The sequence below is a fragment of the Embiotoca jacksoni genome, unplaced genomic scaffold (genome assembly GCF_022577435.1).
Source record: "Embiotoca jacksoni isolate LCO1_2020_lvr unplaced genomic scaffold, fEmbJac1.0.p SCAF_13, whole genome shotgun sequence".
NCBI classification, from domain to species: domain Eukaryota; kingdom Metazoa; phylum Chordata; class Actinopteri; family Embiotocidae; genus Embiotoca; species Embiotoca jacksoni.
This window is the reverse complement of record NW_027185263.1, coordinates 11,937,950-11,962,222: the sequence shown is the minus strand read 5'-3', so window position 1 is coordinate 11,962,222 and position 24,273 is coordinate 11,937,950. Positions and strand designations below refer to the sequence as shown.

Below are 24,273 nucleotides of genomic sequence, written 5' to 3'. Positions count from 1 at the left end.
AGGCATAAAGAATTAAAAGGAATTCATCCTAAGATCAAGCACCGCCACGACTCTGGTTTTCCTCCTCTTTTTATTTCAGTCCAGTTCCCAAACTGCAATATTTTGTTGTTTTTTTTGTTTTTTTACACTCAAGACAGCCATGCACAATTCATAGTTCAAAAAGTCTATTGCTTCAACCACAATTAAAAATAGTTTATCCAAAACCTCATTTCCCCGTCGCTCGTCTGTCCTTTTTCAAAGATGGGGAAAGGCCTGCTGAGGTATGCCAGATGGATCAGCAGTTTTACAAAGCTAGACAATAATAAGAGTAATAATAATAAAGATAATAATAATTTAAAAAGTAACATTTTTTGTCTTTGTTCCATTCTCTTGATACACATTAATAGAGGAATTTTCACACCACGTGTACAGGTTTACACATTCAGAAGATAGGAATGTACAGGAGCAACCACAGAAAAGGGGCACGTCAGCGGCGTCTCTTGTCTCGAAATTCACCTTTGTGCTCATAGTTCAGACCTGTACATGGGGCAGAGGCCAAAATGTCCCAGGGGGCCGGCGAAGCTTCCTGACAGGCCACTCACACCTACCGCACGCACACACACTAACACTCAGCAGTGGTACTCAGGGCAGACTGTGTGGGCCCGCACACAGAGTGCTGCGCTCATCGGCTCACCGTCCAGATGAAGGAGTATCCGATGAAGCCCAAACAGGAGAGGTGGATCCAGGAGTACAGAGACAGCGTGTGTGTTTGTTTTTCTCTTTTTCCGATTCCCAGGGTGCAAAACATTTATTGATACATACCATAGAGCAACCTGAATATTGTCATTTTAAGTTACATAGTTCTGAAAAAAAGGGGGGTTTTCCCGTCATATTTACATACATACATACATATCCTAACAATCTTAACCTATTTGAAGATGAGATAACAGTGTATAGTTTGTTTTACATGCATGAATTCTGTCACATCCTCCTGTCTAACATCGCTCCTTCATCTTTCTGTACATTTGCTGTACAATGGAGGTACAATATGACTAAGCAGCTACCCTGCACCTCAAAGTCAAGGTGGACAACACGAGTGAGGCATCTTCTAGTGCAGATTGAGGTAGCCCCCTAACACGCAAACACGCTCACTCACACACAGAGGGACGCTACACGGGAAACGCCTGACCAAGCTACCAAACACAGACACAGATGACTTCTGTACAGGAAGGAGTTCCAACTAACCAGATATGGAGGGAATGTTCGCGAACTATGTGAACCTCTACTACAGCTTCTGTTTTCAGTGCTCGTACAGGGAAAGGTACAATCATAAAATGCCACTCACTACTTCGCTCAGTGGACAACATTCCCCCTCTATAATTGGCCACACGTCCAAAAACTCTCTACAGAATGTACAGACCATGAAAAGAGTCATGTAAGACACAATTAAAAAACAAAATTCACTAAAGCTTGAATAAGCAGCATCTTGAAGGAGGAAGAGGGGGCAGGTGTGTAATCAGTACTTTCACCTGAACAGGTGGCATTCAATCCACACATATACTCACAGTTATAGAATATATTCTTGTATGTAGACATGATGAGAGCACAAGATTTACTGATGCCTTCTTGCACCATCCATGTCATGTTGCAGTTGGACCGACTGATCAATATAATTTATGTTTGCATTATTTTTGGTGACGCAGCATCTCATTATTTTTCTGCTCATAGTCTACGGACACACTGTGGGTGTGATAAGGTGTGGCACTGGATCTCCAACTCACTGTAAGTAAATAATTACATGACTTTCAGTTAGGATTTCAGGATTTCTGTCCACTGTGTCCCCACACTTTAAAAAGGACAATTGATCAGTGTCAGGTTTTGTCTTTTTCTTTCCCTATACTTCATTTCCAATAGTCAAAAAAAAAGAAAAGAATTGCCCACCCAATTATAATGGATTTACAGCACATCACAGCATGAATATCTGTGATTAATCTCATTTGAGATGCTAGTTTACGTACGCATGCAGAGAATAATCTAATGAATAAATTATTGTATTTTCTAATAATTTATGCCACATGGAATATGTAGGGTATTCAGTACCAAATGTTAATTTAATTGTGCGACATGTCGTCTTCATATCGGTGTAATTCTGTGTCTAACTGCATCACAAAAATGACAACCCTAACACCTGATGAGGAAATGCTTTCCCCCTGATAACTGATAGGAAAGTATGCATATTATACATCACAAGTCGCATCACAGACTGATGTTGCAACACAGTTTTGGTTGGTTCAGTATTTTAGAGAAAGAGAACATTAAACCTGATGTTATGTAGCCAGTTTTGCAGAGAAAATCAGTAAAGCAGGAAACCGTCATGAACTCAGATGACATATGAGAACCGTATGTCATCACGGATATGAAAGGGATAATTGAGGGATGTTTAAAGCTGGCATAGGTCATGTGAAATTATTCCTGACTTTTTTTTTTCCCCCTGTAGCTGCACCCCTACACACATTCACACACGCACAGACACACACACATACAGAAAAATATGCCACCTTGAGATGTGACAATCCGCAGAGGAGTAGCAGTGTTTCTCCACCGAGCCAAAGTCATGCAGGCAAAGGTTGGGTCCAGAGTCACTCTCTCACATCGGTCGGGCTCTGCAGGTGCAGCTGTGGCCTGATCGTGCTCCACGAAGGGACGACTGGGAAATAGACCGAGCCTAAAGCTGGGCAGAGCAGGAGGGATCGCAGACTCTTCAGTTTTGTGTTTTGTTTCTCCTCTTCGCTCCTCAAGTTTCTCATTGAAAATGAGCCAACTTTCTTTTCAATTTTTTTCTCTCTTTTTTTTTGGTTTGGGGGAGCGGCTGCTTCCCAAACAAGACGTATGACACAAAGAGATGTGCACAGTTTGTATACACGCAAACGGACATGCACACACACACACGCACACACACACACACACACACACACACACACACACACACACACACACACACACACACACACACTCACACTCACACTTGTGATGGACTGCTCTACATGTACAGAGTGCTGGAGAAGTAAACGAGGAGACAAGGTCTGTTCAGCAGCATGGGCCGAGAGGCTGCAAGGCCAGATGTCCGTCCTACATATGAGGCCTGGGGGTCTTTTGTCCTTGTGCTGTCACTGTAAGTCACACAACCCCCCCCCCCCCCCTTCTTGTGCTGTCGCTGTCACGTCACCCACCACCACCCATCACACCCGAGCCCCCTGCTGCCATGAACGCACGCGCACATCGCAGGCAGGGCTGCCCAGCCTTCGGGTGCGGACAGAGAGCACACCCTAGCGACTGCTGTTCTTTATGGCTTCCTTCGCAGCTACAATCAGAGGCGTCAGGCTGGATAGAGGCTTCGCCAGCTTGAGGAAGGAATGCTGCAGAGACAAAGGATAAAACAATACAGGTGTGTATAAAGCCAAATAGAGTTGTAGATTTGAAATGATAAAATAATGGACATTAATAAAGCTAAAGATGGCAAAGCTGGGAGAGCAACTAGCATATTTATTATCATTAACTAGTGAGTCCAGGAGCCATGTTAACATTTCACATGATTAACTTTAACATCCACTTTCATTTGGTTTTATAATAGGAGTCAGAACACTGTTTGATTCATGCCATATCGACTCCATGGATGAACATATTTTTAGATATTAAATACGGCCAAAGTGTTTGAATATATTTGAACAAATTTAGTGAGGATTGAGTCTTGGTTTTACCTGAAGCAGCTCCTTGGCAGAGCCTCTGCGGTCCACATCCATCTCCAGACAGCGGTTGAGGAAGTCTCTGAACACAGACGACAGCCTCTCCGGGTTCTGTAGCTCTGGAGTCCCGTTGGTTGCTATCAGGTACAGCGCCTGGAAAGATGAGCGCATTATAGAAAAAAAAAATCGGAATATTTCATCTCCATGTGTACTGCATGACCTCTTGGGAGCTAACATCCCCAGTCCTATTTTGTTGTTGTTGTTGTTGTGTCTGCATTTTGTGTCGTACCCTGAGTGGATTCTCATTCAGATAAGGCGGTTCTCCCTCCACCATCTCTATCGCCATGATGCCCAGAGACCAGATATCCACTTTAGGGCCGTAAGCCTTCCGAGTCACCACCTCCGGTGCCATCCAGTAGGGCGTTCCCACCATCGTGCTGCGCTTGTTCTGCTCAGGAGTGATCTGAGCACAGAAGCCGAAGTCGGCTGCAGAAGGAAGCAAAGAGAGAGACGAAGTGGTGCTTTAACATTTAGTTTCCACACTGTATTAGTCTTTCATTTAACACAACACCATCTCTCCTAAGTTGAATCTGAACCACCTTTCTCCCATTCATTATATTTTTTTTTTCTTTTGATCCTAACAAACGAACATTTTTATGAAGAAAAAAGTGAAGACTTACTGAGCTTGACGGATCCGTCCATTCCCAAGAGGATGTTATCACTTTTTATATCTCTATGGATGACCTGGTTGGAGTGGAGGAAGTCCAGAGCTTGAAGACACTATGAAGAGAGAGAAAATAGCTTAAAATACACATGATCAGCACCCACATCAACAGAAGGAGGTCTGTATTAAACACAAATTTGGGCAGTCTTTTTCTCCTGGCTAGGTGAAATGTTTCAATGTAAGGGTCAGTCATCAGAGCCACAGATGTAGTGGGCGGCTTTGCTGATGTCTAAACTTGGCTTCTTACCTCTCTGCAAACTGCAGCAATCTGGCCCTCATCCATGCAGGTCTCAGTCACTACATCTGTCAACGAGCCTCCGGCCAAATACTCCATCACCACCCATAGCTCATCTCCCACCAAGTAGCTGATAAAACCGCGAGAGCGAGAGCGAGAGAGAGAGAGAGAGAGGGAAAGAAAATCCAAAGATGAGAACTTTTTTGTGCTTTTAGAGTGACCTGCATTTAATATTGGAGTTTACAGTTCTGTTGCTGCTTTGATAAATCGAAAGCCTTCGCACTTGTACGGGAGATGTGAACAAAACTTTGATGCAGAGCCAATTACAACACAAAGTAGGGGCACAAGCATGTTACTGCCAGCTGTGAACAAAGGCGGAAAGACCAACATCATGAAATCAGAGCTGGGTGGAGGCGAGGCTAGAAACTTCATGGATACTAAAGGTTTTTAAATGTCGCTAAATTCTTATTTGCTTTTTGAAACAGTAGGTGGCAGTAATGCATCTTAAGATGAACGCAGACCACCACTAAAATGGAAAAGGAAGAACAAGAAGGAGCAGCAGCAGCAGCAGCAGCAGCAGCACAAGAAGTAAAGGATATCAAAAGAAGGCTCGGAGGATCCCTTAATAGCATTATGGTGATTATCATATTAAGCCAAAAAAGTTGCTCAGTCCAATGCCACCCTCAGGACTTGGTAACAACATGTATTAAACCTTGCTCTGATCACGAATCAGAGATACTGCTGTGTCAGTGTATTTGTGTTGGAATCATCTTAGAAAAACTAAAAATGAGAAAGTTATTTAAGATGCTGCTACACAAACCGCAAAAATAGCAACATACATCTGTGAGAGTTTTGTTTTATGTGGCTGTGATGACAGGAGCTTGTATTTCTCATATCATGGGAGCAGTGTGTGTGTGTGTGTGTTTTCATCTCTTTCATGTAACAGGAAATTGAGCATCTTTTGGTTTTGGACTGTAGATGGGAAAAAAACAAACATGTAATCATTTCTGTAGAAAATGGACATGTGCATGTAAAAACTGACCTGTCCAGGTAGTTCACTATATTGGAGTTTTTGTTTTCCCTCATCACCAAGATTTCATTGATGATGAGCTCTTTTTTGGGCTGCTGCTGCAGGTTCATCTGTTTAATGGCCACCTGAGAAAACAAGATATTTGTTTGGTCAGGAAAAGAAAACAAGATACAGGATGTGAATGCTGTTAAATCAGAAGTACAGTCGGACTCACCTCTTGGCCAGTTGCTATGTCAATGGCAGTGTACACAGTGCCAGACGCTCTGATGAAACACAAGATAATGCACCATTTAAGAGTTTTAAAATTACTCGTAGGCACTGACAACCATAAAAATGCATCTCATTTGTCTAAAATCAATCAATGACATTTTTTCTTTCTTTCCAAATTGTACAAATGGTATGAAATTGTAAATTAAGAGGTTTTCATTTTATTAGTGAGCTGGAAGTCCTAATTTAAGTAACCCTTAGCAGGGATGAGCACAAATACTTGAGTAATGGTTTCCAATAGTCGGCCAAAGGAATGGTATGCAGCAGTCTGTCTTTATTTGGAGGTTGTAAAAACCTTCCACCGTGAATTTAGGCTTCTGGTTTTTCCTCTCTCTCCTGCTGTCAGCTACACCTGTGTTCTGCCAGAAGCCATGAATAATGAAGCACACTTCCTGGTCCTAATAAGCAGAGGATAACTCGGCACAGAATAAAAAGACAACTGTCTGCCTGTTTAAAGAAGCTTCCTGATCAAATATGGAAAATAGTGAGGATGTTGGAGCAGATAACAACCACACAGTTTTTTTTTTTTTATCTGATCAGATGTGTCGTGAACTGGGAGAGTGACAGACAAGGAGAGAGGGAGAGAGAGAAAGAGAAGTGGCTGAGCTAATCTGGCTCTTGGCCCTTTTAGGATACAGTTCTCATTTCCTCTCGACTTATTTTTCTCCAAGTCTTTCAACCTCACCCTCCCCCAGTCTCTGTCTCTCCGAAGCGGTCACTACATCTCCTGCAGAGACTGACTGTTCCTGAAATTGCTCTCTTTCAATAGGCGTGACGGCTGGTTGATGATCACGGGAAGACTTACCCTTGTCCTATTTTCTCGAAGCGCGTGTACTTCTTTTTGGGATCCCCCACGCTCACAATACTCCCTGAGTTAGAGAGAAAACAGGTATATAATGATCGTCTTTACTGAGTGTGGGTGCACAGAAAAACATCCCTGGAGAATCTTTTCTGCCTTTCTGTTTCAGACACAGTCTGGTTCTGCATCTCCACTTCACAGTGCGTTCTGGTAATTTGGGCTAAAGTTACATTGCAGAGATAGGAGTGGTCTGGAAAAAGACACAATCTTTATACAAATTTAATTACAGAAGTGTTCACCGTTCTTCTGCATTCTTCTAAATTACACAGACTTCGTTGCAATAGATTAAATTGCTTGAAAACAGCCACTGGAAACCAAACATGCAGCCTGTCTTCTGAGTTACCACACAGTGAATAATGTGGGCCACACACACACTAACACAGATACACACAGATACACATCAGGGCTTGAGCTGAGGACACAGAGGTCATGTCCTCACTTTCTTTTAACTTTCATGCATGATTATGATTTTTTTTTTGGGGGACACATTATCTTTAATTTGATTTTAACATAATTTGGGTTTTTGACACCACATTTCTTCATGGCAGTGTGCAGAAGGATTCGATTACATGATGAACTGTGACAAAATATGCAGCTCTTCTCAAGACACATACTGAGTCTCTCCAGAATCTCCTCATCTGTCATTTTGGACTTCTTCCTCTGCCGGTCAGTGTGGCGATACATGGTGTTGGACGTGTTCTCCGGCTGAACCTGCGACTCTGGCGGGGTCAACACCTCTTTCACGGGGGTGGGAGGTTTAGGAGGGTCCACGACGGAGCGTGTGTAGATCTGCAAGAGGAGACAAAAAAAAAAAAAAAAAAAAAAGAGTTAAAGAAAGGCAGAGGGCTTTGTGTAAGCAGTTATAATTTAATCTGGGATTTTGATTAGTGTTATTTGTACTATGTTACTGTCCCTTTATTGTGCCACATATTTGTTTTCCACCTCTGTACGCAGAAACGCGCAAGGAAAGTTTATGTTTTTCATAATATAATTTGTTTTTGTTTACTCAGTGCACAGAGATGGTTAGGAGTGATAATCCGTCTCCTAATAGCGGATCTTTGTCCCCCCCCCCTCCACTCGTCTGTGCTCCGGTCGGAGTTGTGAGAACGAAAAGCGAAGTCAGATCCTGATAGATGAAAGTTTGTAAATTGAAGTTGAACGTTGAACGACGTGTGATTGAAGAGCTGCAGTTTCGCCTGGAGATACTTACAACTTTGAGCATTTGATATCCTGGTGAGTTAGTTGAAGTTCAATGCTATGAGCGTTGTATGCTGGCTATAGTAGCAGGAATATGCTCGCTGATATTTAAGACTGTGTATTTCTGTTCAAATCTGAAGGGGATACAAAAAACATTTCATGAAGATGTGATAATATTATTTAAGTGCCTTTGAGTTGTGAACTGTCTTCACTCGTTGTTATACTGTGTGTGATGTTAACGGCCAGCAGGCCCAGCTCTGGTTTCCACGTGCTGCTGATTGTAGCTCACTTTTTCATGAAGATAAACTTTATTTAAACTGTGATTAGCCGTTAGTAGTTGTGTGTTTTGTTGTTGTAAATTAATGGCTACATTTAATTTAATTTGGAGTTTTTGTGTAACTATTTTTAGATATATTGTAAGTTGAATTAGTAATGAGTTGTTGTCCTGAACATGAGTGTTGGTTGTTCTGTTTAATCTTTTTGTTTGTTGTTCATTTGAATTGAGGAAACATTCATTTTTGTTGTTGGATCATTTAATACATTTATGTTAAAATTAAATCTGTTGCTGTTGCGTAATTTGCGGTGGATATTTCTTGTCTGTGCAGCAATCAGCCAATCTCCTCATTGAATCTGGGTAGATTTGATCAATCCCCTATTTCCTTTTAAAGCGACAGCTGCAGGAGGGATGGTGGGTGGGTGGGGGGGTACATTTGCATTGTGGGAACAGAATGATTTCACCAATTGTGTTGTAGGAACTCACAGATTTGGTGTGCTCAGGTCGAGGGGCAATGACCGGGGGCAGTTCGTCATCATCATCCTCTTCCTCTTCCTCCTCTTCCTCTTCTTCTTCCTCCTCATCCTCCTCCTCTGACACAGGTGGAGCAATTGGGGGTTCTGTCGATGATGTTTTGGCACCCTGTGGGGTAGAAATGGAGGTAAGTCCGGATGCTTGTGCCATGTCGTAGCATGGAGTCATCAGAGTACATTTTTTCACAAATGTCCTTCTTGTCAGTTTGGAGTTGTTGCCAGCAGCTTTAAAGAGCCTGCAAACCTCAAACCAACCAGGTGCACAGTTTGAATTCAGGCCAGTTGAGGTTCAAAAGGATTTTGTGTAACATGCATAAAATGTTTTTTTTTTCCTCTCTTTTTTTTTAATTGTATGAATCACAACCGATTCAGATTATTTCATACAAAAAATAATTAAAAAAAAAAAAAAAAAAAAAAAAAAAAAAAAATCTGTGTGATTAACATAACAATAAAGCAGTGTAGCTCTTGTGATATTTACAGGAAAAACAATCAGATTAATTGCCAGGGAAAATCCTGTTAATAGCAAAGAAATGCATAATGAGTCAGGTGGGTGCTTCAGAGACAAGAGTGAGTTAGCATTCGGTGCAGTTTATCTGAAGGATTTTGAGTTGTGGGGTCAGATAAGGTGTGATGAGAATGAACTTTAGTAACTGCTGCATATTTAACTGCGCTATCAGAAATAACATACTGCAACACTGCAGTGTGCAATATGGTGATGAACTGCAGACATCATGTACATATGGAAGATACCTTTTAACTAGTGTGATTAATAGGCCTCAGGCATGTTTATTGTGCCTAATGCTCAGCCTTTATATATATATATATATATATATATATATATATATATATATATATATATATATATATATACCCCCCGCCCCTCCATCCAAAACTCTACTTGCCTTGGATCATCTTCCTCTTATGGAATGGAAACACTTCATCCATTTCCAGTCTCGTCATGCATTAATGAAGCAGTGCAGCTTAGTTCTAGTGATTTAAAGGGAAAGGGTCTGGCTGAAGGAAAGTCCCAGTCCTTCATTCAGTCATACTGGGCCTCTGACCTGCTCCAAGGAAGGCTGGGCCAAGACTGCAGTGCAGAAATGAGTGTCTGGCTAACTGGAAGCAGTTAGTCAGATAGGGGCGTGGGTTTATTTTTTATTTTTTACAGAGCCATGCGGTAATGTCTACAATGGTGATGAAGTTACAGGCACATTATTAGCAATGCGGATTCAATTGTTAGAAATATGAGCTCATACATGCAGTTTTACAGTTATCACAACCCTCTGGCATGTGCCACTGCCCTGCCATTAAATTAAATAAAATCAAGAGGTGCTCTTGTGGTAAATAAAAAAATACATCTATAACAGCAAAAACTCATAGATCTAATTATACCCCCATTACGTTTTAATACAGAGTGATGATGCCTCGAAAATCAAATATTTGTATGCATTAGCCAGGTGACATAATCAATACTAGGAGATCAAATAGGTGAATTTAGCTTTCAAGGCCAATGCAGAGATACATCGTGTGGAAAGTAATGTGGAGGAGTTACCTTGTCAAATAATGCGCTGCAGGTTCTAAGGCTGACAGGAGGCCCAGATGACAGCAGTCGGTTCTGAATGTGAAGGTTGAAAATGGGAGGATTTACTCAAAACAAACCCACACAGGTGTAAGACTAAGTGAACTTCAGGGGAGGGAAGGGGAAGGGCAGGGGAACGCTATTGAGGGGGGGTTGACATTGTGTCCATACATTATCCCCAATAATACACAGCAAGACGAGAGGACATGATAGAGACAGGTCACGCCACCTGAGGACAGTCCTTGGCACGAGCCTGGAACAATATTATCCTCTCCACTTTATGATTTCTTTACAAATTCATTATATGAAATGTTAGTTTAACTTTTTATTTGGACACAACAATATAGCTGGACACGGCAATCCTCTAATTTCCTAAAGAAACACTCAGGATTAGTTACACTACTGAAGTGAGATTAAACTTTCCTGTACAGAGTTATGTGTTACAATTAGAATTATTGTTGTTATTGTTCAGTTTTGTGAGAAACTTTTAGGCGTGTGTTTTCTCAGAAACCTGGGATGTTTGACTTAACTGAATTTAAGTTTTCAGTGTCTTCTTGTGTTAGCTGTCAGGAAAAAAAAAAAAGGAAAGGAAAAAAAGTCATTCATTCTGGATTAACCAGAGCCAACCAACTGTGGACAAATGTTTGCATTATTTTCCTGTGGTAAATAGATCAAGCCTTATTTAAGTGTTAATAGCCAGGGGCTTCAAAATGAATACGGACAATTAATGTGCTCAAGCAAAAGGTTAAATGTTTGTAATTATAATATATTATAACTCAAAAATGGACAAAACAGTAATATGTTGTTATCAAAATCAATGTTTAAGTATTCACATGATAAACAAGCTAAAACATTATTTATTACTGCTGAATTCCACATGAGGAAGTTTGCCAGTTGTGTTTATGATTGTAATGGATACTTGAGCAAAATCATTACTTGGCGACAAAAATGGTTTCACTCTTGGAAAACGACAACAGTCAAGATTACGGTCCTCCATCATTTAAAATCATAATTGTGGCAACGCAACGCCTTTTCTTGAGTTGTCACTTCCAGACGTCCTTGCACTTGGTGTTGACTTAACAAATATTACATTTCCAACAAATTGTCAAAGTGGGGATTAAAATGTTGCATTTTAAAAGTTTTTTACTGTAAAAACAGAAAATTACTGACACTGTTTTGGGACTAAAAATGTAAACTGGACCTGACTGAACAATTAAAAATGTTATCTGACAAGTCCTACTGACCTTTTACAGTATAGAAACATCAGTACTGCCTTCAGAATTTCAACATTATAAGTATATTATTTATCAGCTGCTCCTCTGTTTACTTTACATAAGAGGCAGGATGTCATGTATTTTGTGAGCATTCCCAAACTGCGTGAAATATTTCTCTAAGAATCCGTCATAAGAAATGATGAATCTTGAAACAGATCCATGCACCAACCATGCTGGACTATTATCATCACCACAAACGTGATGAAATATCAAAAGCAAAACTCTTTTAAAGCTTTGAATGTAGCTATACGACGAGTAGTAAGGCTGTGTTGGTTGACAGATTTGTGGTCCAACACTCAGGCAAACACAGTAAAGTTAAATATGCAGGACTTCTGTTTGACAAATGAAAACTAATTTGCACTGACTGATCAAATATGACTTGACGGGCGGCTAGACAGGAGAAAATCCTCACGTTACACGTGGACAGAGAAACCAAGTTTTCTATCACCTAAAGCCACTGACCAACACCAAAGAGGCAACACAAGTGACAATGAGCACTGACAATATTTTTTAGGAAAGTGTAATATGTCTTTAACTTTTCACATCTTCAAAAGATTGTTTCTTTACTGCCAAAAAAAATGAATCTCATGTCTCATAGAGGCGGACTCTGAGGACATAATTTTGCATGTTAGAGTCCTGCGACTGGTCTGGCCCAAAAGCTTGAATTAGGATGCAACACGGTGTCTCTGCTGCCAATACCTGCAGTTCCAAATGTACGCTGAGCTAATGTCAAGGTCAGGCACTTGATCTCAAATGGGATCCACGGGCTTAAATGGAGGTCAAATAACAATCTGACATCTCGCAATATGGCCAGTAAATAGTCATTTCTTTTTCATCTATCTAAAGCATTATGGGAAAATAACTTCAGTTGTATTTATTGATCATTGATGACAATACAAGATAAGAGCAGGGGAGTATGACAGAACCCAGGACCTCGGCTCTCAAATATTTAGCTGTATTGCAGGTTGGTAGAAGCTGCCGTTGATAATAATCTGATAAAGAGCATCATGTAGCTCATGATGGGTCACTGGGTCAGTTTCCTTCTTTCGACCGACCACCGGCACCTCTGCTGTAGTTTAGTCTGCCTAAAACAGGGAGGTCCAATCTTAAGATAAATTCTGCCAAGAGCTTAGTCACCTCTACATACTATTGAACACTGTAACAGTCCAAGACTGACATGCTCTCAAATACCCCCACTGGGCTCGCACAGCCTTTCAGACCGACTGCCACACCCTTCACTAGCAAAGAGCTGTTTCCAGCAGTAGCCCTCCATGAGGAGATCCCAGTGTCGTTCGCCTGGGGCAGCGAATCCCACTCAACAGACTTGTATTCCACTTCTTCACGCAGCGTGTACAGGCCAAGCCATTCAAAGCATAGATTACTCTGGTCAAAGCCAGGAATGAGGTCAGCTCAGCGGGAGTCCTTCTAGATGCATTTGAGCTTCCAGTGAAGCTCGTCTGCGTGTATTTCAAAATCTGGTTAAGTAGATTGGAAACATAAACAATGAGCAGCAGTGGCTCTCGCAGCAGTCACCGTCTCTGCGCAGGAGCTGCAAAACTGTTTGGCATGTCTGCAAAACTCAGGGAATTATGCCACATCGCGAGGGCAGTAAGCCTCCAGAGGGGAACACGCACATTTTGCCCATTGGAGGGAGATGTCTGTGGAAAAAAAACTATCTGGAAGTGAACACAGTCTATTCCAGAAACTCCCAAGAAGAGTCAGAAAGATTTATGGAGGCATGAGTGCTCCGAGCTTCCAGACACAGAAATAAAGCCACATAATGTCACGACTTACCTGTAATGTTATTACACTGCTATATAAATCATTCGGAAATATTTTTGCCTCCATACATGACAAGGACATTTTCAAAAGCATACAATATTTCAGAAATAGTGTCTCTGGCAGAGGAGCTTCCAACTGACGTTTTTAAATACTCCCCAATTCTATTATTTAGGCCTAACAAATAACCAACACTAATCAAAGTAAGTTCAGGTATACAAGTACTCACCAAAGTGTTTGCTGCTATGTATCCTTGTGCTGACTTGTCTGAAATGGAAAGAAAAGAATCGTATAGAAGCAGCATACAGAAAATTGTTTGGAGAAGACATGAGAAAATAATAATAATAATAATAATAATAACAATATTTCAGCATATTAAATTGGTGGCAGGTATTTTATTTCACGAGTAATTTGGTGTACTTACCTCCCGAGGTGAAGCTCATGTACTTCTGGTTGTTGACGGTCTCTTTGGAGTCGTAGAACTTTAAGACGTCCAACACGGCCTGCGGGTTCTTCTTCTGCTCCAGCTTGGTGATGTTGGAGGTCTGTAGGAGCCGCGCCCACTGCTCGGGGATACCCTGCACAAACACACACAGGTCACATGTTACAAGATATAACGAGAAATGCCATTGAAGAGGGTTAATCGTCCTACAATGTTTCATAATGGAATTTTTTTTTTTTCTGGGACTACTGTCTGGAGTTCTGGAGTCATCCTAAAGAAAAGCTGCTGGCTTCGCCTTCATATTTAATGAACATATACCATATGAGAGTAGTATTGATCCTTTTAGAGATCTTCACACTTTTTTAGACAATATTTTGTACGTTTCAATGCCCATAATGGACATTAATTCTTTTATGGCGGCTGAATGTCCTTAAACAGTGGTTTTCTTTCATGTCGTCTTTTTAAACTTTGCACGTTTTCCCACAACACTTTTGTTGCTGTTCTGTCGCAGAGGCAGTAGAGGGAAGGGCTCCGAATAAGATGATGCTTGATGGGGGATCAATGGGCAAATCAACAGTAATATACTTTATTCTCCCGGAAATCATTAAACAAGTAAAAGCAAAGTGTTCAGTTTATAACTCTTTTAATAGGGCTCTTTGTGTCACAGCCTGTCAACTGAACAAGGAACTTTTTGTTACTGATGTCCTGCTCACTGCACATTCATTTGGAAGTCAAATAGACCAGAATACATGCTGTGGTGCAAAGGTGGTTTATTAGGGGAGTGGAGACAAGACTTGAACTGCACACAAATTTGTTTTTGTTTTTTAAAGAATCCTTTTTGGCCTAAACAAAGACTCAACTTACTTTTATAGATTAGTTCCCACTACTATGAAACAATTTTAGATTAATTTTTATCATTGTGGTTACGGTCAGTTTCATAACCTTATTAAATCCACACTGCATGAACTGTTTATGTTTTTTGTTTTTTTTAATTTTCTGCATTAGGCGAATATTTTTTCCCATTAGAGGCTCTCATCAAGAATCATTAGTAACTATATAAATATGTGCAAAACAATAATATGAACACTTCTAAAATATAATGCAATTCCCCTGCAATAAATTATTTTCAAGTATAAAGGAACAAGAAAATGAAACATCTTGAAATCAAAACCTTGACATTAAAAGTTTTATAAGCTTTGTTTTGGGACCATTCCAACGAAACACTCACTCAATCCCACCAAACAGGTGAGTCTTTAGTTTTGGGATTATTGTATTTCTTGCTGGTATGCTATATCTGCTTAGAATACGTAATAGTTGGAGTCAAAGAGCAGGAAAAAAAACAAGAAAAAGCACTTCTGTATGAGCAAGTAACAAAACTTAGATTAAATTTACAATACATAACAGTAAACAGAATAAATTAAAGAGGAATGGAATTGTGTTCATGGTGTTGTTTACTGTAATGAGGCTTGTGTAAGCATCGACTGCGAACTGAAACTGCGGCTAAAATGTAATTTACCACAAAACGCTAAAGGAATCCAGAGCACGTGTCACCTTACAGTGACAGAGTGATTGCCATTCAAGTCACTTGTATTACCAACTTTATGTGGAGGAAAATGTGTTATTAGTTGACTCTATCACCTCGGGGAATTGTGATTTTAGAAATGCGTGCCCGGGATTTTGCTCTCACATGGGAGGTGAGTTGTTTTTTTAAGCACATCGGTCCCTATTTATATGCCTGATTGTGAGGTGAAGGGGATACTCACTGTGAATTCTCCTGTTACAGCATCAAAGCCAACATGAATGGTGTGTTCAAAGTCGGAGGGTAGGGATATCTCAGGACGTTCCTTCTCCTTCTTCTTGTTTGCTGCGAGTGGAACAAACAAAAATCATTGCGGGGTGATTTCCTAATGTTTTTCAACACAGGAGTCCAGAAAACTGAATCAAAGTGGGGCGGAGTGGGAAGGTGAAGAAGGATGCTTACTCTTGTCTCCCCCGGGGAAGATGGAGCGCAGGCGGACTTTCTTGTTTTTCTCTTCAGGAGCCATTGGAAGCGGTTTCGATGCGTGATTCACTGATGAAGAGTCTCGGGAACTACTGTTCATTCTCAAGGGGGGGGCTGGTGGTTTCTCCTCAATATCAACACTATCAGACATCTTTAGTAGCACTCACAATGTCCTGGGAAACAGAAAGAGAGAGGGAGGAGTTCAGTGTTAAAAAAATATATTACTGTATAGATCAGCAGGGATTCAAATAGTGTTACAAAGGTTACAAAATCCCTCTGGATGCACAGATCGCAACAACCCTGCAGTCTGACTGCAGTGGATACTTTTTTTCATGATACTACTTAATTGATTAACTAACTGACAACTAACAGTTCATTGCTTCAGCATTACGGCAGTCACAAGAATTTTAACTTGTGACAGTTTCGATGTTTTGTATTTCCAGAGCTTTGACCTGTTTTAGCTTTGAAGAATCCTGTTACAGCAGCATGAGCTGCGGGTCTGAAATATTCTGAAATAATCTACTGCAAATTCTCCGCAAACACATCTGATACTTTACACAGCAGATATATATATTATTTAGATTTAAAAGTCATTATAAGAGTCTGCTTGCTATTTGAGTTGAGGATGTTTGGAGATGAGGTAAAAGTCAGAAGTCCAATGGGTCTGTTCAGCTGTGAAAATGGTAACCAGGAATTGATTCTAAGAGAATCTGGCAAGAGTAAATGTTTCCATCACTCCTCAGCTCATCTCCCATCTACCCATCCCACTACCATCTTAGAGTCCTCCACTGCCTCACCCTGAGGCCAAGCCCATCATGTGATGTGCAGCACAGCCATCCCAGAAAGCGGGCATCCAGGCTGCCCCCTTAGTGGAGACCTACATTAACAAACAAAGACGCACTCCTTCGGCTCTCAGGCAGTTTGCACTGCCTCTGACAAACTACACATGTGCCTTCACAGTGGCCTTTACAATTTTATGTAACCATCTTCTGCACAGGACAAAATCTGATAGGTTACAACGTACTCTTTATTAACTTCCCAAAAGAACTGGTTAAGAATAAAGGCACTAGATTGGCGGAACGATGTAACATGATAAGCCATAATTCAATCAGATATGTCTACAGTAACAGCATTATTACACAGGACCTCTGTGCTTCCCCTTCTGCTGCCTCAAATGTGAAAAAAGATACTTGTGAAACATATTTGCCAGTAGTGTGTCATTTCCTCATAAACCTGTTTAGGCAGGACAACGGAAGCAAAGCTCGAGGAGCTCACTGAACATACTGTATTTGTTGTTTTTGGGACTGTGCTCTGATGCAGATGTATGTCAGATAAAAACAAACCAGCCACAAAACAATACAATTATTAACTGGTGGTTAATACATTATTGTCCTCTTCCTTGATACGAGTCTGTATTTTCCTTACAAGTTACTGGATAATTACAGGTTTGTGTCCACATACAATACACCCATCAGTCCAATAGAGGATACCGTGCCAGTGTCACATTTTGCCAACTACTGCTGTTTTATCATAGCCGCTCGCATGTAGGCACCATAAACCACGTGGTTAGGTTCAGAAAAATTTGATTGGGTTCAAATAAGTACTTTTAAGCAAGTAATGTAACGTATGTCAGGTAAGAAATCCACGTTGGCTTTCACTTTGTCATGGACTCGAACACCTCTCTCCCAGGGGGAAAGTCCTGGGTTTTGACCCGGTTTGTCAAGATTCATAAGCCCTGAGGTACCTCGTACGTATGTTTTAGACACCAAAGGCAACCGTGTGCACTTTTCTCTGATGCCAACAGCTTTGACAAAATGGCATTTCTTGCCACGATAACTCGCTGTCCTGTAGTGGACTGATGTGCCCTCTTGGGCATGATATCGGGTGGAAAACTGATCTGGCATAGAAGACTGCTAACATAATCTTGATGTTTTACTAATAAATTAGAATTGTTTTGTATTCTCTCTTGAAGACTTGCATTGTGATAGCTGCATTGTGATCCTCTCAATTAGATCTACTATTCAATCACAACTGCTGGAAATGATTTGATAGATATGAGCACATGCTGTCTGTATTGACATCCAGCAGTGCTGGGAATGCAGTTTTGAGCCTTATATGAGCTGAGGTGCAACAAATGGTGGGACACAAATTATAAAATGGAAAAGAGTGGCAACAGTGAGATGTGGAACATGATAAAAGATAGAGAAAAACATGCCGGCATCTTTTTCAGATAGAGGTTACATCACTTATATTCACAGAAAGCTACAGAATTACCATTTCCCAAGATAGATTTATGAAAAAAAGTGACTCACTCCTGGCAGCAAGGTTAACTGCAGTTGCAGTTTAGCTGGAGGGCACCTGCTATTTTTGACTAACCAGTCAGCTATACTGAGAAACACTGATTTTAGAACACCAGTAAGTCTTTATGATGATTTTACTCCTCTATTTCCAGGATCTTCTGAGAAATGCTAGAGCGGTGGGGGTGTACCGTGCAGGCAGTTTCTACCATGCTGGGTGAGTTCCAGGTGAGAGTCCAGACAACAGCAGAAAACAGGTTCGCTTAGGTTTGAGTTTAGGCGTGTCACTCACAACAAAACACAGTAAAACTCTGCTGTTTACAAAGGAAAGTCACAGTGTTGACATACTAACAGCGGCAAGGAGTCGCAGACAACACGGCTGTCGAGGTGGTATGGAAGACAGGATGGGATGTCGTGGAAGCGTCGTATGCCACCTGACACGATGAGCTCGAATCGAGGATCACAGGGATTATTTGACTACGTGGCTTAACACTCTACCACCAGATTTAGGAGAGGAAATACTGTATTTTGAACTGAGCATTTAAAGCAGTATTTGAGCTTCCAATTTTCATTATGCTCATATTTTTAAGGTTTTATTTACATGCCAGTTATGTATCAGTGCTAGATGATCTGTAACCAAACTGGCTTTACCCTTAATAGCTTCACCATTAAAACAACTCACATCATTAAGTCCCACCAAATAATGTATTTGTTATTTATGCAGTGAAAAGCAAAAAGACATTAGTGTAACGGCTACAGTGATTCAACTTCATGAAGAAGCATTCAGATCCTACACTGTGGTGCATAATCCCTTACACACATCGTCCCTGTCTAGTGTTTATTACAAAGACAGACACGAGTGGTCGTCTCCTGACTAAAGCAGCTGTGACTGACGCCTCTGTTGAAATATTAACATAATCTTTTGAACAGTCTCGCTAGCTACAGTATGTCATACAGTCGTGCACAGGAGTGAGTTCACTAATGTGCACGTGGCAAAAGCAAGACCCGAGAGCACCAACAGGGATCAAATCAATCCAGTCTGATATCACACCAAAGCTTGTAGTACATCTGTCTGTCCAGTAGGGGACACTGTCTGAATCACGTTTTTTCTGACTGATCTGACTGATTGGTCAATCAAACAGACACGCGAACAAACATTCTGTTTTTTAAGGCCAAATATGTGACTAATGACTAAAGCAACCCCGAGGGGCTGTCAGTAGTATTACAGTTTAAGTACATTTCTGCATTGGTCTCACTTTTCTATACAGTCTACGGTTTTTGGTAACTAAACCAAGGGCACCTTCCCTTTCCCACCTAGGCGAGGCCCAACTTGACACTGACACGGTATCGTCAAACAGACTGACCGGTGTATTAGATGTTTTGGCGTTAAATCTATCATGTCACCATCTGGTCCGCAGTAGTGGCTACAACATCAATTAATGATGAGATGACAGAAGAGCTTTCTTTTAAACAAGAAATGTATATTTTCTAGAGGTGTCTTAAGTGAGTCATACTATAGTCCATTGCTTCATCAATAATCATGTCCTCCTTTGGAGCATGCAACACAGAACACACTTGCATAAAACAGCGACGCGAGCAACGGGTGCACGCTCATAAATATGATAATCACAGTGAACAACTGCCTTTAGAGAGCAGTGTGGCTGAGTGATAGCTGAGAAACCCTTCAGCAGCTGACTGGTCTCTTCTATATCTGGCAGGGACTGAAGGAAGACAACAGAAAAGAAGTGAATGATTTTATATTACAAATCTCTCACTGCTGTGTGGCTGTTTGGCTAATCACCTGCCTGCTGGCTGCCGCAGCAGCGGTCAGGCCACTAAAGACGGCAGATTCATGAAGGCCCAGACATCAGTGATTCTTCACTCACATAAAACACTGACCTATTTTACTGTGAGGACAAGCAAGCAGGCAAGCAGTCACTGAATGCATTGTCCCCGAAACAAGCAGCACTCATTTCTGAAACGCACACATAGAATCTTCTCTCAACATTAGAAATCTCCCTTTTACCCGATACTGAAGATAATCTCATGAGGCTGAAATACTCCAGCAGACATGGAGACAGGATCATGAAAAGACTGATTTCTGTCATTCATGAGTTATCTTTTTCTATCGAGTCAAAACAGTAAAACTGCAGCTGTAACATGCCTCCACAACATGCTAATTTGATAGAAACTACGTTTTGTTTTGCTTACTTCGGTACAATGTGGCGTTTTGACAGCGATATCCAACTGTGCAAGTGTCTAAAACAACACAAAACCACCACAGACACACCAGCTCAACTCAGATATGACCGGAGATGTTTTCACATTTCTCTCCCATAAAATATGAATCTATCCATGAAGAGCAGGCATTTTCTCGCTTCTTTCAAACATTAATGCTGAATTTGAATGGCTAACACAGGAAGAGGCTCTAATCGTGAGCCCATGGCAGCCCAGTAATGGCCCCGTAGTGGGGGGAGGGCTCCATAAGCTTGGCTCTCCATGCCCCTGATTAGGACACGGTCTCTGTTTGATTTGGCTTTAGCTTTGGCTGTGCTTCTTTGAAGGATGCTGATTACTTGGATGGGATGGACAGCTAGAGGACATTCAAAGGATGAGGAGGAAGAAGGGATACTCCAAAGTCGCAGTTTACCATTGTTATCTCTTTTATCTCGGTGATGTCCGTACGGTACTTTATACTGACCACAGTTGAGAGTTTCATAAACATAAAGTCAAAAAGAAAAGTTTGGTTCACTTGACAGTGTTAATACAAAAGACATCAATGCAAAGAAAACCTGAAAACCAACAAGCCCCAAACACTTCACCCAGACATGAACAGTGCAGGCAGACAGATGTCAACACAAACACTCGTCTCTGACATGGTTGGCCTCTCAAGGTCGGAGTAAAACACACAGAGTCACAGTCCAGATGCCATGTAATGTCCCCAGTCGCCCCTTTAATTTCAAATGAAGGCTTGTGGAAGAGGAGGAGGCGGAGATGTCTGCTCTGTTTGATTCTTTTGAAGACTTCCTTTTTGAAGGGAAATGAAGAGAAATTGCACTCACAGGATAAAAACCTCATGAGGTCAAACATGAAACCATTTTCAAGGATAATATATAGTTTAGTTTTTGTTTTATCTGTTAATTTTGAGGGCTTTTTTATTACATGAAACAAAATGTTTTTTACTAAGTAACATAAGACTGTAGGACTAAGTATTGACACACAATGATTATTATGTTATTAAATAGATATTTTGTATGATTTTCCTACAGATTCGTTATTTCTAAAGGCACTGAAAAACATGAACATAATCTTAATTATTCAATTTTTGTAGAATTGTCAAAATTATTAGCTCGGATTAGAAAATATGCTTATTCGCTGTTTTGCACAAAGTTAGAGGAGAAGTTTGGTACTACTGTCATGTCTGCACAGGAAATATGAAGTTACTGTCAGCATATCGCTTAGCTTAGCATGCAGTAGTAGAAGCAAAAGGAAGTGGCTCCCTTGGAGGTCCAAGAATGACAACATTAGCATACCAGCGCAAATCAATGCGTTCTTTTATCTTCTTTGCTTCTTCTGCTTCATGTTGTTGGGGTTTGGCACAAAACTCATAGCTCCGCTTTGCATACAGCCGCAAACATCTGGTTCATGAAAGGGACAAGTCACAGCTCCCTCACCAGCTTGATCGTTACAGGTGGCAGGTGAAACAGGGATGTGCAGCTTTAGTCCCATCTCAAGCATAAATGTATTTATTATTTCAAATTTAATTGAGTTCACTGCAAGGACAGAAGTTCCTGTTTGATACTTCATGCGGGAAAGTTTGACTATTGCAAGATTTCTGCTACATTTCTTAATCAATACAGGTAAAATACACTGAATAATATATTAATAATGCTTGAACAGGAGCTTGATAACAGCTTCATTAAATACTCAGAAACATTGATTCAGTTGTCTCCCTTCATAAAGAGTGACATCATTTCTTTCACTGTTTGTTTATTGCTTCACAGCAGTAGAATCACATGTTTCCTTACAACAAACAAAATGCCAAAATCAAACTTTTTTTAATTCCAACTTCTATTTTTAGGGATACACACGCCTTGAGGGAGAGCCATGAACAATAATTGTGTTGGTATAAAAGGCTTATACCCGTTCATAATATGCCAACTAGAGCATGATTACACAATATCAAAGGCAAACCTAAATGAAGGGAATAGCTGCTCTTCCACTTTAAATATCCATTCACACTGACCCAATAGATCCTCAGACATCTGACAAACTGCTGATACACATATTTTCCTGTCAAATTATTTTTCTAAGGCAGAACCTGACAACAAACACTTACGTTTTTTCTGTCCATTGTTATGATGTTTTATCTTAGACACAGCATCTCTAATCACTAACCAATGATCTATTATTAGCCAGCAGCAAGATGTCTGTGTAATCTTGTTTCATGAGATCATCGCATTTTGTCCAGACGGTCTAGGAAACTCTAGTTCAGTGTTAATACTGTATAGTTTACACATTCTAGTGAATTTTTACCTTCCATGTTTACTATAAATAACTGCTCTACTTTGATTGTTCACAGATGACAAATATATACTCAGCAGTAAAAGTAGGTTATCCTGAAGCTACATTTTCAACAACAATTTTTTTTTTTTTTTTTAAAAGATCACGTTAGGTTGTAAACTCAGAAGATTAAATATATCAGGGTAGAAGTTGAAGTTGTTTTTTTTCCAGTAATATAAATCCAGATTACACATTATTCTCACTCATTTCATCCAAATTAGATGACTGCAATGCACCTTTTGTTTGGCTGCGTGAAGATCAACATTGATCTTGTCCAATTCTAATTAGCACAACACTAATGAGATTGGAAAAGCATGGTGATACAGAACCTGCTTTATTTTCTCTTCAGTAGCTAATTACTGTATCATATTTAGAGGGTTCGGTGATCTTACCACACAACTTCCCCCTCGTTGACTTGCTCTCTGTTAAATAACCCTGTGGTATAACCTCCCTCATATTTAAAACAGAGCAGGAAAAAAAAAATCAGGTTAGTCCACACTGAGGACCCATTTAGTCCCCACAGCCTCCACTCCACCATGACTCTCATTTTACCAGGCATCATCCTTTCCCCAACTCCTCCGCAGGGGAGGCTTGAGAGCTCGCTCTGTCATTTAATATTTAGTTCTGGTGAACCTGCTCTAGTGCTGCTCTCTCATGCACATGGATATGCAGACAGACACACACACATACACTCTCCTTTCTCAAACCCGTCACGTTACTTTTCTATTTTCAGTAGATTTTTGTGTCAACATTGCAGAATTACTTTTGGCAGGTGTTTTCTGAGGTAATTTAATAAGCTGTGCACATGTTTTTTGGGATAATGACATGTCAGCAGCAAAAGTTAACAACATTAAAGTAAAGCTATCGAACAGTCAGAGCTGACTAAACTGCTGCACATTGTGTTCAGTAAATTTGAGGTGTCTTTCTTGACAAGCCACCAGCATAATAAAAGTGCTTAAAGCATTTTATTATTTTCATCTGGATGTGTTAAAAATTACAAAAAACATCAGCTCATTCTGTCAGGTGGACAAACGTTATCAAAACATGATAAAATGAGCGATGGTATTTTTAGGCCTCGTTACATGACTGGCCGTCTGTTTGGAGAGATCATTCCTTCTGACAGAGAGACTTGATTTTATTCAAAGCACATGTCTATAGCTGGTAGTTTATTCATATGGGCATTTCCTGCCTGGCAGAGCCCATTTATCAGGAAACTATTCTCCCTGACAGGATGAGCTTCCTCATTTCTCATTTTCAAGAACATTTGTTAGTCCCTCCTGAAATGTAGGTTTTGGTAAGTGTTATGTCTCCTGCCTGTGCGAGCCTCCTCGAACTGAAGGATGTATGTTCAGAGTTTCACTGTTTGGAGATTCATCTGTTGAAAGTGTAATGTTTTTCTGCGCTCACCTAAAAATCTTAGTTTGCGAGGAGGATTTTTAACATCACAAGTTGTTCTAAAGCCAGTCCTGGTCCAATAAAGAAATTACACAAATGCA

The 24,273-nt window shown here is 40.6% G+C and overlaps 1 protein-coding gene across 6 annotated transcripts in view; it reads right to left on the bottom strand.

The window, feature by feature from the left end:
- Positions 1 to 51: 51 nt before the first annotated feature.
- LOC138196475 (serine/threonine-protein kinase PAK 3) overlaps positions 52 to 24,273 on the bottom strand; it is a 43,202-nt gene continuing 18,980 nt past the window's right edge. For 4 of the 6 annotated variants that reach the window (XM_069146537.1, XM_069146538.1, XM_069146539.1 and 1 more), the window contains 16 exons: positions 15,897 to 16,090; positions 15,679 to 15,779; positions 13,898 to 14,051; positions 13,703 to 13,740; positions 10,951 to 10,983; positions 10,394 to 10,456; positions 8,795 to 8,950; positions 7,452 to 7,626; positions 6,784 to 6,847; positions 5,926 to 5,974; positions 5,724 to 5,836; positions 4,694 to 4,811; positions 4,403 to 4,502; positions 4,012 to 4,208; positions 3,738 to 3,875; positions 52 to 3,395 (listed from right to left, as the gene is read on the bottom strand). In XM_069146537.1, coding sequence (XP_069002638.1) covers positions 3,306 to 3,395; positions 3,738 to 3,875; positions 4,012 to 4,208; positions 4,403 to 4,502; positions 4,694 to 4,811; positions 5,724 to 5,836; positions 5,926 to 5,974; positions 6,784 to 6,847; positions 7,452 to 7,626; positions 8,795 to 8,950; positions 10,394 to 10,456; positions 10,951 to 10,983; positions 13,703 to 13,740; positions 13,898 to 14,051; positions 15,679 to 15,779; positions 15,897 to 16,068 — 1,761 coding nt within the window. In that variant the 5' untranslated portion in view covers positions 16,069 to 16,090 and the 3' untranslated portion in view covers positions 52 to 3,305. The remainder of the gene's footprint in view (positions 3,396 to 3,737; positions 3,876 to 4,011; positions 4,209 to 4,402; positions 4,503 to 4,693; positions 4,812 to 5,723; positions 5,837 to 5,925; positions 5,975 to 6,783; positions 6,848 to 7,451; positions 7,627 to 8,794; positions 8,951 to 10,393; positions 10,457 to 10,950; positions 10,984 to 13,702; positions 13,741 to 13,897; positions 14,052 to 15,678; positions 15,780 to 15,896; positions 16,091 to 24,273) is intronic. The other 2 variants (XM_069146541.1, XM_069146542.1) reach the window with 2 other exon arrangements.